The sequence below is a fragment of the Hesperophylax consimilis genome, chromosome 5 (assembly GCF_061612785.1).
Source record: "Hesperophylax consimilis isolate HC1 chromosome 5, BYU_Hcon_1.0, whole genome shotgun sequence".
NCBI classification, from domain to species: domain Eukaryota; kingdom Metazoa; phylum Arthropoda; class Insecta; order Trichoptera; family Limnephilidae; genus Hesperophylax; species Hesperophylax consimilis.
The window spans coordinates 36,861,412-36,874,350 of NC_142840.1; the positions used below are offsets into that span (position 1 = coordinate 36,861,412).

The 12,939-nt window shown below is 33.3% G+C and overlaps 1 protein-coding gene across 1 annotated transcript; it reads right to left on the bottom strand.

Annotated features, from left to right (window-relative positions):
* Positions 1-7,033: 7,033 nt before the first annotated feature.
* On the bottom strand, positions 7,034-7,429 carry LOC149423891 (insulin-like peptide 5). The gene has a single exon (XM_089631924.1). It carries the CDS (start codon positions 7,427-7,429, stop codon positions 7,034-7,036), a length of 396 nt encoding a protein of 131 aa, XP_089488050.1.
* Between the last annotated feature and the right edge of the window lie 5,510 nt (positions 7,430-12,939).

The window sequence follows — 12,939 nt, forward strand, 5'->3', positions numbered from 1 at the left end:
GATTTGTTACACAGATCGCATTTGGGCATTGTAAAAATGAAGGGATTAGCCAAAGGTTATTTTTGGTGGCCGTCAATGAACAAGGACTTAGAGAAAATCGTTCAAAGTTGCAAAGATTGTGCAGCAGTTAGGCCGTTACCACCTAAGAGTCATTTATCAGTCTGGCCTAATTCAGGATCAGCATGGAAGAGGCTGCATCTGGATTATTGTGGGCCAATTTCGGGGAAAATGTTTTTAGTTATTTGCGACGCTTTCTCAAAATGGGTAGATTGCGTGGAAATACCGAAAGCAGACTCAAGTCATACGATTAATGAGTTGAAGAGAATTTTTTCAAATTTTGGGTACCCGGACTGTATTGTAACTGATAATGGAACCGTTTTTACTAGTCAGGAGTTCAAAGATTTCTTAGAGTATAATAATATTGAGTTTTTAACAACGCCAGTGCGTCATCCCCAAAGCAATGGGCAGGCTGAAAACTCGGTAAAAACAGTGAAGATTTTTTAAAGAAAATTCTTGTTAATAACGTACTTAAGTCAAATTATAAAGATAGATTATATGAATTTTTAAGTGATTATAGGAATATTCCACATTCCACAACTGAAATTGAACCCTCAGTGCTAATGTTTGGTAGGAGATTAAAATCAACCTTTAGTAGCCTTTTACCTAAAAGTTTTGAAGAAAACGTAGCAACCTCGACAGAGAATTTAGCGAATGCGAATATTAATAAAGGTCAGGTAAATCAGTTTAGGAATTTCGGTGGGGTTGTTTGTAGAAGTTTTCAGATAGGTCAGAAGTGTTTAGCGAGAGACTTCAGACAAGTGAATAAATGTTCTTGGGCAAAAGGAATTGTTGAAAAAAGACTTGGAAAAAAACTGTATATTATTAAAATTGTGGGGACACAGATGTCGTGGAAAAGGCATATTGATCAACTGAGAGGATGTCCGCAGCACAGGGAGGAAGAAGCAGAGAGTGAACCTTTCGCGTCTGATATGACGAAATGCTGGGCAGATGAGGTTGACACGTCACTCCTTTTGAGAGATTTTAACCGGTGTTCTCTTGATTTCAGGTCTCCAGGGAGAAACGGAAGCCCACCACAAAATGAACCAGCACCATGGGCGGGACGACTTCGTCCCAGACGTCTTTGAAATGACCTCCAGGGAAAGAATCAGCTACTTATAGAGTCAACATATTTTTGGAGTAGAGTCAGTGCTTAATGAATTATTTAATTTTGTGTGTAATGATATATTTTCAAATATTTAGTTCTTGATTTTAATAATATTGATTTTAGTGACATCTGTTTGCGATTGTATAGATTCGTGATTTTAAAAATAATACTGTAACAATGAAATATCGTAGACAGGTTTCTAGTTTAGCAGGGGGAAGATGTTGTGTATAAAGCTTCGGGCTTTCAGACACAGATGGCAGTGCTCTTAGTTTTAGCCTCCGACGACAGAGGGCGTCTCAGCTTTAGGTTAGGTTTGATTGGAATCCCACTGGGAGACCGAATCTAGCGAGTACCGATAAAGGTTGACCAACGCGGTAATATTGTACACGCGATATTCTAAATAAACCAGTTAATAACAAGTAACCTATTTATTACTGAAAGAGGTATCTTCCATCCAAGGAGTGTTGGGAGTCTGTGGCAAGAAGTCCACGGCTGTATATCCTGAAGGAGAGAACATCACAGATACTATGTCAACGGCATCTTTATATTCCATTCAAATTTGTATGGAAGGCATTTCTAGTTTTCTTCTTTATTCTATGAGTTAGTAAATGGTTTAGAACTAAAAGATACTATGTCAACGACATCTTTATATTCCATTCAAATTTGTATGGAAGGCATTTCTAGTTTTCTTCTTTATTCTATGAGTTAGTAAATGGTTTAGAACTAAAAGATACTATGTCAACGGCATCTTTATATTCCATTCAAATTTGTATGGAAGGCATTTCTAGTTTTCTTCTTTATTCTATGAGTTAGTAAATGGTTTAGAACTAAAAGATACTATGTCAACGGCATCTTTATATTCCATTCAAATTTGTATGGAAGGCATTTCTAGTTTTCTTCTTTATTCTATGAGTTAGTAAATGGTTTAGAACTAAAAGATACTATGTCAACGGCATCTTTATATTCCATTCAAATTTGTATGGAAGGCATTTCTAGTTTTCTTCTTTATTCTATGAGTTAGTAGATTCAACATTTTCAGTTTCCCGCTTATATCACTGTTTCCGGACACCGGTGTAAACTCTAACGGTCTTACTAATAAAAAATCACTTCACAGCCGCTAAACTGTGTTTTTGTTACACATTGTACAAAGACCGTTAATTTTCTTTTTCGAATTATTACTAATAGAAAATGACAGATGCGCAAGCTTTACTTTTACGCATGCGCGCCATGAACGTCAGTTTCTCCGCAAATTAGTTTTTTTTTATTTTTTTTTTTTTATTGATACATTATTTTACAGTATTTCATATCCTAATTCAGTAATGTTGGCCTCACTGGGTTATTTACCCGTGCTGAGGCCCCCATTTTAAAATATACGAATTTATACATTTAAACAAAAAACAACATTAAAATAAAGATAAATTTAAACTAAAAATAAAGATTAGAAATTAAAATTTAATTTTCACACTAAAATAAAAATATTAAAAGAGAATGGAAATCGGCATTTATAATGATTTATGTATTTGTGCGTGTTGCGTGTTTTATATATTTTTTGTGTTGTGTGTATATGTTTTATTCTTTTATGTTATAGAATTTTGGAAATATTGTCTGGTTTGTCATTTGTGATTAAAATCATGTGTTTGTTAATAATTTCTATTCTAATGATCAATTCACTATTATATTAGTATAATTTAATAAATTTACTATTATTTGTGTTATTTTTCGTACTAAATTAAAAATGTCATATTGTGAATATAGAAAAAGCGAAGTTTTTTCATTTCTGACTTATTATTTTTTAATTATCTTTTACCGCGTTAATTTAATAAAACTTCCATGAAAGTGGCAAATGGCAAATGTTATTTAAATAATTCACGGTGGTAGTCGAAAGCTGTGAAAGAGTTTGGACTAGTAGGATGAACTGCCAACATTACAAAAAAAATGTTCCAGATTATACCACCTACACATTGTTCTAAGAAGCGTTCTTTATAAAGTACAACCTATTGGATATTGATTTTATGTCCGGGTTAAATCTTCCCCATGGGAAAAACTAAACCCTTCCACACGCTATTCCACAAATTATCATCTAGTCTACCATGGTATTTGAATTAAAGTTACTAAAAAACCTTATCGATTGCCCATATCTCCTGTCATGCTGTGGATTATTCGTTCCTGATAAATACTGTCGAAATCGTAGCCACGACCTATTCTGTATACCGCAGGGTCGGACAGATGTCATTGCCCGACATAGCATGACAAGAGGTATGACCTTACTAAATGCCCTACCAGCGGATATAGATGTGTTTAATATCACTATACCATGTTTTAAAAAATATATGTACATGTATTGTTAGTTTTAATAAAATTGTACCATAATTGGACTTACCTGTCTGTCGTACAATAATAATAAAAAAAAAAAAAAAAAAAAAAAATGTTGTTTAAATCAATCAATTTAAAAAAATCATCGTTTATACTGTGACAAATTGGATCCAAATGTCAGATTTTTTTGGTTATTCTCTGGGAATCGTTATTAAAAATTTAATTGCACATAATTATAGTAAAATAATTATAAAATCCTAATAAAAACGGTTAAATTCTTAGTATATTCCTAATATATCGGAACACGTGTTCATGCACCTGCATATACCCTGATAATATCTCGATTTCAAAATTCGTGTTTTACTGAAAGTTTATTAGGAAACCTATCAATTCATTCGTTAAAGACGTGCATTACGAATAATTTGAAGAGATTCAGAAAACTTACCTTTCTTTTTCTTTTCATGTTGGTTTTTGCATTTTAATCTTGGCAGGTATACTTTTTTTCTCTCTTCTTTGTTGTAGTTGATTAATTTTGTTCCCATTTTATTATTTTTTATATTCTATTGTTGCCATAGTGCCAAAAGCATAAGTTGATTCGCAAATACCATTCATGTGGTGAGAATAAAAATATTATTATTTCAATTATTATTGTGTTCATTTGAAATAAGGACGCACATAAGTAAATACAGAAATATATTTTATTTTATTACTTTTTATGTCTGATTATTTTTTTAATACCGCACATGAGTCCCAACTGCTCCAAATCGTCTGGAGCTAGTGAGACTAAGTCATCCCCAATTGGGACATGTTGTGAGGCTAAACGTAGTAGTGATGAGAGGAGATGGGAAGAGGAAGGTGGGGAGTACCTGGCTTTTCTAATTTAGCATTATAATTTTTATTTTTTATTTTTATTTATTTATTCGAGACACAAACAGGATATTTGTAAAAATATTAATTATGGATTACAAAATAAAAAAAGTACAAATATAAATATCCCTAGACTAATGTGTCTGCAGCAATCACATTTGCACATTCACATAAGCAAACATGTAAAACAATGACAGTATTTATATACAAAACTTAAAACTTAATTACAAAGATTGAAGCACATAATAAGTAGAAAAATTTAAACAGTTTACATAAAAAAAATTCTAAACCACTAAACAATTTTTTTATTTATTTATTTTTCTTTTTTTTAAGTACAGAAATCGTGGAGATATTTCTTGAAACAAGTTATATTATTTGCAAAAATATCTATGACAGTGTGTGTTTCAGCAAGATCATTGTATGATCGAGACATTCTTGATATAGGATTAAAATATCCAGTGTTATTGGCAAAAATTTCGGTCCAAAATATGTTCATATTTCTAGTATATTTGGGCCTGGCGTAAAAAAAAATTCTAACTACGTGGTGAATAATCATGTGTCACAACAGGTTGAAGTATTAAAAAGTAAAAATAACTTTTAAGGGATGGAAAACAATTTGTAATAAAAAGACTTTGTAGATTTCAAAGTGAAGGTTATTTAATAAATAGTTACATACATCAAACTTCACATTTCAGGCACATAAATTCAGTATAGTACTTTTGATAATCTTTAGCTCGCATAAATATCTTATCGTAGAATGTTACTCATTCGTATAGATACGCCTGTATCCAATTAACTAGCGCACTACGGAATAAGTGAAAGCTCTAAAAATTTAAAATGAATGTCATAAATACTTTACTTAAATATATATTATAATCACTGACCCACACTTCAATGTCTTCAAAATCGTAAAAAATACAATTTATTTTAGAATGAAAGGTTTTGCTAACGAGGTGGGTTTGGTATCTTGAACATCGTCACATTTTGCTTTCATTTTGTCTTATCCAATAGAAATATGTCGTGTGCAACGAAATAATGATGTCGCTGGAGGGGTATGTATGCAATTTATGTTTGCGAATCTTTTCAGCTAAAAGGTATGTAGGTCCGTACACCATTCCACACCGTGAAAAAATGTTTTTTTATAAAAAAGCATTTATAATTGCAAAAAAAAATTGAACACTGTCTAATGTAATCGTTGCATAAAATGGAAACAAACACACTAGGTTGACGTACGCTACGTAAGCAATGCATTACGATATCTGGACTAATTACAATCCATACGTTAGCTATGGAAATAGATGCTTTAAAAACACACTTGTCACACGCAGACGAAACCCACGCTTCCATCGTGTAAGATGTACATCTATGGGTGGTATTATCTATAAATCAATTGTTATGTTTGGTATATCCACGGTTGTTTGTTTTGACAGTTCTCTCCAAATTTGCTCAAAATTGTTTTGTGATTAAAATGGGGTTTATAGATATCGTACAACTTATGATGACAAATTCTCAGGCGACAAAACAACAAGAGCTAGATCACTTTTTCCGTGTCTGTGTAAGACAGCAAAAAAACTTCTGAAAATAGATCAGATACGATAAAAATTAATCTTCATTCAGCGGTAAATAAAGCCGAGATCAAGCAGCTGGAAGATCATCAGTATCGCTATGATGATAGTTACACTGTTGATATTGAATAAAAATATTCTAAAATATAATTCTTTTCAAAATTACACCCATATAATGAATAAAAATTGTACCTTAGACAAACTGCCAGTCTTTCTCTGGTACCAATTGACTTTCGAAGTTGTGTATTTACTTTTCTTACGTCACATTCAACAATGTTGTGAAGCTCGTCAAATTTAAATCATGCGGAAGTACACGAAGTATCGTTCCTCATCAGATTCTAGTTCATTTACCATAGCATGGAACTGTCCGAACATTTGTCTTTGTTTATTTATTTCGTGAGCCCAAATTGTTCTTTTCACTTTTATTTTATTTTTATTGTTGTGACAATATTAATTTAAAAATAAGAAACGAAATGAATCGGCTTCAAATTTGCGCTCTGAATAGCAAGACTTTAAAAAGCTACGAATTGCATCTCAAACATACCTCGAAAACGTCAAATCAACTGGCGCGCCGCGTACTTAAGAACCAGAGACCACCTGTCACGTAGTCACACGCGTTGTATACGTGGAGCAAGTGTGCACGTTGGGAACGTAGTAATGCGTATATCGCGTACGTCGACCCAGTGTGTTTTTACCTTTACTTTTGCGAGTACCACATGCATTCAGATAACCAAATGGCCACCCCTATATGTATTTCTAATCTTAAATAGAACAACTGACCGAGTGCGAAGAAATAATAATTGTAAGGGTGTATTATCGCTTTTTAAACCGTACAAAAATTATAAATTTATGATATTTATTATAAATTAGTATTTTTAATTTATTTGGCCACCAAGTTTTTCACGAATAAATCACCCCCCAAAATTTCACGAATTGAGCGCGTAGCACGGTATGTAATAATAATAGTAATAATTAAAGTAAAAAATGGCAGCCTCTCCCATAATGCAACAAATTCAAAAAGATTAATAATTAGTCGTCAATGCATTATAAAATAGTTTAAATTGAAGTGCGAGCCTTGTCTAGGATTGAGTAGCTTGGCTCATGGATTGATTGGGTGTAGAGCTTATGTCTTCTTGTTGGCGCAGTAGCTCTTCAGCGTGCGTACGCTACAGCTCTTGTAACAACACTCGTCCACAACGCCACGGCTATCGCGTCTGAAGCGGCGGTGGTAGTCGTCCCTCTGCAGCAGCGAGTTTGCAGCCTGGCGGGACAGGAAGGGCCACGCGGGCTCTGAGAACAAAGTCTGTTCGTAGTCGTAACCGTCTTCCTGCAGCTCGTTGGATCCGAGCCCATCCCGCTTGCCGAACTGCACGTTGTAGGCACCCTCGCAGACCAGTGCCAGCATGTCAGCCAGCTGGGTGCCACACAGTCTACGGCGGGCTTCACGCTTCTCCAACTCCTGGGACTGAATCAAGTTGGAGGACAGATATACCAAAGTCACGAGCCACAGGAAGTTCATCTGGAATTACAATGTTTGTAAGTATATTTTTTGAGAAGCAGGACCGACGCCGCGACGTCTCCATAAACATAAAAAGCCCTAAAAGGAGCTATTCGAGAACAATTTGATTCTAAATTTATATTTGATGTGCACATTAATGACATTCGGCGCAAATCACCCAAAATTAAAGACCCTCGATCAATTTTAAACCTTTATAGTGCCTTAGAAGTACACATGAATATGGAAGCACTATTTGGAATCCACATTACTCTGTTTACACAATATATATCACCGTCTTGACACTGTATTATGTCTTAGCAATATTGAAATAAATGTTCCCGATTCCCATAGCATGTCTCACCTGAATTAATTCAAAAATAATATCGCCTATTTTAATGTGTCGACTTGAAATCTTGGATTACTTTATAATAAATAAATTAAAATGTTCTTCTGTTAATTTTTTTGATAGATGTAGTAATTTATTTTGTTTAATAACGGTGTTCCTTCGAAAGATAAAATTCTGGTAGTCTCTAAAATTGATGTTTGTTTTTTAAAGCTAAGATCCTTAGGCAAATAATTTTTTAAGCTTCAGAAATCCATATCCCCTGATTTTATCCCAATGTGATTGTGACATTGTGAGAGGTTTGTAATGCGCAATACACAACTAAACTTAAAAAATTTCAATACATTTACAAAGACGTGTGTAATTAGTGAAATTGATGTTCAAATGATCCAATTTAGACAATTTTATTTTAAACTATAAATTAATAAACATACGAATTTCGGTTGTCGGTGAATGAGTGCGTGATTTGAAACTGTGTTCCTGCGTAAAACGTAAAATTATTCAAGATCAATGAACTTTTAATTTTCACAGTTGAAACTGATAAGTATAAATAAAGTAGGTACCAAACATATGTTATTAATTAATAGTTCTTTATTTAAATTGTGTATTTATTTGGTTTAATTTTTCACAGATGTCGTAATTTTTCAAGTTCACTACAATTCGAAAGGTAAATTTCTTCTTTTGAAAGGCAAATATTTTTTTAAAAATACTTTCAGCTTCACATGTCCTACAATTATGATATCCCGTGATTTTTCAAGTTTCTGCGCTAGTATATAATATTTACCACACCTGTTCATTTGTATGTTTTCGGATACATCTCAGCTAAGTTATAATTAAATAGAAAGGACTTAACATGATAAATGTTTTCGTCTTAAGTTTCTCCCATTTTTGTAACAAATAAAGATAATGATATCCCCACTGGGATCTCCCGTGCTGAGGATTTCATTAACACATTATTCAGAATTAGTATTACGAATAATATATTATTTAGTCTTGATTTGAGTCTTTGAGGTCAGTACATTTTCTGTTTATGATCATTCTATGTTTTTAATCCAGTTTTAAAAATATTAAATGCAATGATATTTTTGTGATTTTAAATGAAAGTGGGATTTTGTTGTAGAGTTTAGCCGCATAGTAAGGAAGCTTTTTTGCCTAAATGGTTGGTAGTTGCTTGTTGGATATGTTTTTGACCCTGAGATCTAGTGCTTCTAATGTACGTGTTAGTTGTTATGTATTTATGAATGTAAAGTAATATTAGGATTAGTTGATCAGCTCACCTTGAGTGGAGTATCTTTGGTGATCGAAGTCTAAAACGGAAGTGATGTCTGTGGTAGGTCAGCTCCCCTTTATATAGTCAGCGCAGTCAAGTTCTGCACATGTCATACATTATTATTCATACCAAGAACAATAACATACGAGAAGAAAATTCACCGTGGCAGCCGCGGCGGGTCCATTATTTTCGCCCTGGGGTTGGCCGCTGACCTAATAGATGAGATGCGCCCTTGAAGTCATTTCTCGAAAGTATATTGTTTTGCACGAGGTTTCGGTGGAGCTCGGAAATATTTGGTGTAATAAAACATATTTACACATTGTTTAAGATATTCATGAAATAAGCTGCTGACATTTGTTTTTTCATCAGTATTTTACTCCCGAAAAACCGAAGTGGCCAGAAATAATCGTGGTCGTTTGAAATCAGTTATGTATAATTATAATTAATTTGTTACACAGCATAATTTTGCATTTATTTTTTTATAAAGTAACTTACCGGGTATTTTTTTTCTTATTTATAATCATTCATTTATCCGTCCATCATTCATCCGTCCTTCATTCATCCGTCCGTCATTCATTCATCCGTCCTTCATTCATCCGTCCGTCTTTAATTCATATGTCCGTCATTCATTCATCCGTCATTCATTCGTCCTTCCGTCTTTAATTCATATGTCCGTCATTCATTCATCCGTCATTCATTCATCCGTCCGTCATTCATTCATCCGTCCTTCCTTCATTCATTCATCTGTCCATCATTCATTCATTCGTCCGTCATTCATCCGTCCGTCATTCATTCATCTGTCCGTCCTTCATTCATTCATCCGTCCGTTTTTCATTCATCTGTCCGTCATTCATTCATCCGTCGAACTCTGATTGAAAAGATGATACGGTATGAAAAATAAAAAAAAGGTTAAAACGAAAGATTTCAATGCATACAATCGGAAATATGTAAATCAGTCCTATATTCCCGGAAATCTGACAAACTAAAGGAAGATTTTGCAAGAAACAAATGATATAGAATGTTTTACGTGATATAGAATGGTTTTTAATCGCTCGTCTGAATTCTTGAAACAATCGGTTCCAATTATGAAACAGACACTTTAATTCAAAACAAGTCCGAGTTTATTGAACCAATGTTAAAATCACAGACCCAAAACCGAAATTAGTGTTTATGATTTCGTGTAAGTGTATTCATTTAAAAAATGTTGTTTTACTTGGCATAAAAGTGCACAAAATGATACTGAAATTTTTGAATAAAACAAAGGACAGACACTTCATTAGTAGCAACGGTTGAGGGTATTGTGTAGAACTTTACTTAAAAAGATACTCTACTACAGAGAAAACTTACTGATATGAAATACTGTTAATTTATTAAAAATCAGGTCATATTTTTCGTTTTCCTATTAAAAACGGGACTGCAGGTCTTTGACGAATGAATTGACATAGTTCCTAACAAAGTATCAAAATTCAAAAAAACATTTATTGCACAAAAAGAGTACAAAGGGTATAACTTATAGGTTACATCCAATATCTTCCAGCTAACCCAATTCAGTTAAAAGCGAATGTTTTATGAGGACGGCGTAACACATGTTCATACAAATATTGATATACTGATATTGTCGCATTCCGTCATATTACTTATTAAGAAAATAACACGTGTTCTCCATATATTCTGAATGACTAATAATATTTTAACAGGAAATTGGCATGCTTCACTTTCCGTGCAGTATCACCCTGGTCAAAGACCCCCATTCAGAATCGAAACGTTGCATGAAATGGCATTAACCGTGTTTGGTGACTAGATCTGAATATCCAGGTATATCCTCTTTTTCCTCTTCATATATGCTTTCCCTTTCCACTATCTTCCATCCTTACGTCATACCCCAATCAGGATGCCTTAGTCTCACTTGGTTCAGACGTATGGGAGTAGTTGGGAGTTGGGACTCTTGTAAAAACATTCCTAATGTATTTTCACGTAGGTATTAGAATTCTCAAGTTCGCTGTAAAAAAATTAGGAATTAGGAAAATATATATTTTAGATATTTTGGGCAGTGAAAAAATTACCTGTCGGCTAGAGTTGAACCCGCATCTTCTCAACTTAAAAGAATTATCATTAACTCCATGGGAATGGGAGCGTTTGGTTTAGGTACTTTTAGAGGTCGCGGGAAGGTATTATTTTTGCTGAAACTAAAGTACTATTCATATAACCCATATTTTTGCGGTTTAATTTTCCGGAATAAAAATTTTAACGAAAACCTATACCTATCCGACCATCGCATTGAAGTTCATCCCATCATTTTTTTAACATTCTCAAGAACCGAAGGTTCGAAAGCTAAATGTAGTGAATATATTGATATAAAATGAATCCAACTAAAAAGCTTACTTAGCCCCGAGAATCAGAAGCTAATCTACCTTTTAAAGTATTTTTTCCGTGTTCTTAAATAGGTCTAGGTAGATCGATACCTATTCATTTAAGCAACAATTGGATAAATAGCACCTTTGCCATAGGTCACCACGAGTGGTTCGCTACGCTTGGTGACTTAGCAAGGGTTCCCAAGTTCAAGGGGTGAGGTTTACCTCCATCCAGCATCCCCATAGGATGAAGGAAACTATTTACCTCATGGCCTCCTGTGCGAAGTTGTTGTAATTTTTTCTATTTATCCCATGATAATATTTATCATGACATGATTATTATAACTACATGATTATTATAACTACATGTACGCCGCCACGCGGTGCTGTGGCTCAGTTTTTATGTGCAGATAAAGAAACAATAGCTGCTTTTGCCTCTACGTCCAACGGATGGCGCTGTTTAAAAAAAAAAGTGTTTTAGCTGTTACAGGTGACATTTATATAATATAGGTATAATAAAACACACGCGAATGTAACATTATGTCAAAATTTCAAAGCAATCGGTAAAGAACATTAACATTTGTATTTAGGTATATAGATAACTTATAGCGACGTGTAAAAATAATATATTTTAAAGTTACAATTGTAGTGTACATAATACAATTCAAATATTTATTATTCATATTATTTAAAAAAATACTTCTTTTTTTTGAATTCCTACTTAATAAATTACTTTAGTACATGGGTGATGTACCAATTGTGCCTATCCCGATGTGAAATACTGTGTTGTGTAGTTATTGAACGTAGTAGGTAACTATACTAGGAATTCTATGTTTCGAATTTTCTCTTATTTATTTAATAAATCAAAACTGAAATCATAAGGTTTGTAAGTAGGTACTTAAAAACATTTTTCTATGAATCGAATAAGGAATCAAACATTTTTTCCAAAGAACCGCCTCATCTCAAAGAAAATACTGATTATAATATTTAAAAACCTTGCGGATAAGAAATTAAAATTTATTTAGATTTTGTTATCTTTGAACTGATTTGAAAAACAAATCTTTACTAAGCCATTAAAACAGACACCATCTTGAAACGGAAATGGAATGTACAAACAAATTAACAGAGAGACGAAAATCAAAATAGTAGAGTTAAAACAAGACTTCGCTCAGCTCAGTCAAGTATCTTATTATTTTTTCTGGATGATTGGTAAAACATTTGTTTTATTAACCCTTAAAATGACAAATGTAAAATACCAATCGCCCACAGTACACCGGTTGACACTATTTTCGTAATAACTTACATTTTTTTGAAAAATTATGTTTTTGTAAGTTGTAACGTGTCTGCGTATCAATAATATAATATAATATTTATGTTGAGGGATCAGTAGGATTTATAGGCCCTGTTAGGAGTTCTACCGAGCCGAAACCTCTGATATGAAAATATCTGGAGTCGGTGAATTATTTTCCCATTTGATCTCTGGTGAGTTGACGTGTTGTTCTTGTATTGTTTTGTATTTTTTTTCTTATATAATGCACTTGCATAATGTTGATAGACTAGATGATAA

Excerpts from the sequence above, each read along its gene's own strand:
- LOC149423891 (XM_089631924.1), bottom strand. The coding sequence starts at position 7,429 with ATGAACTTCCTGTGGCTCGTGACTTTGGTATATCTGTCCTCCAACTTG.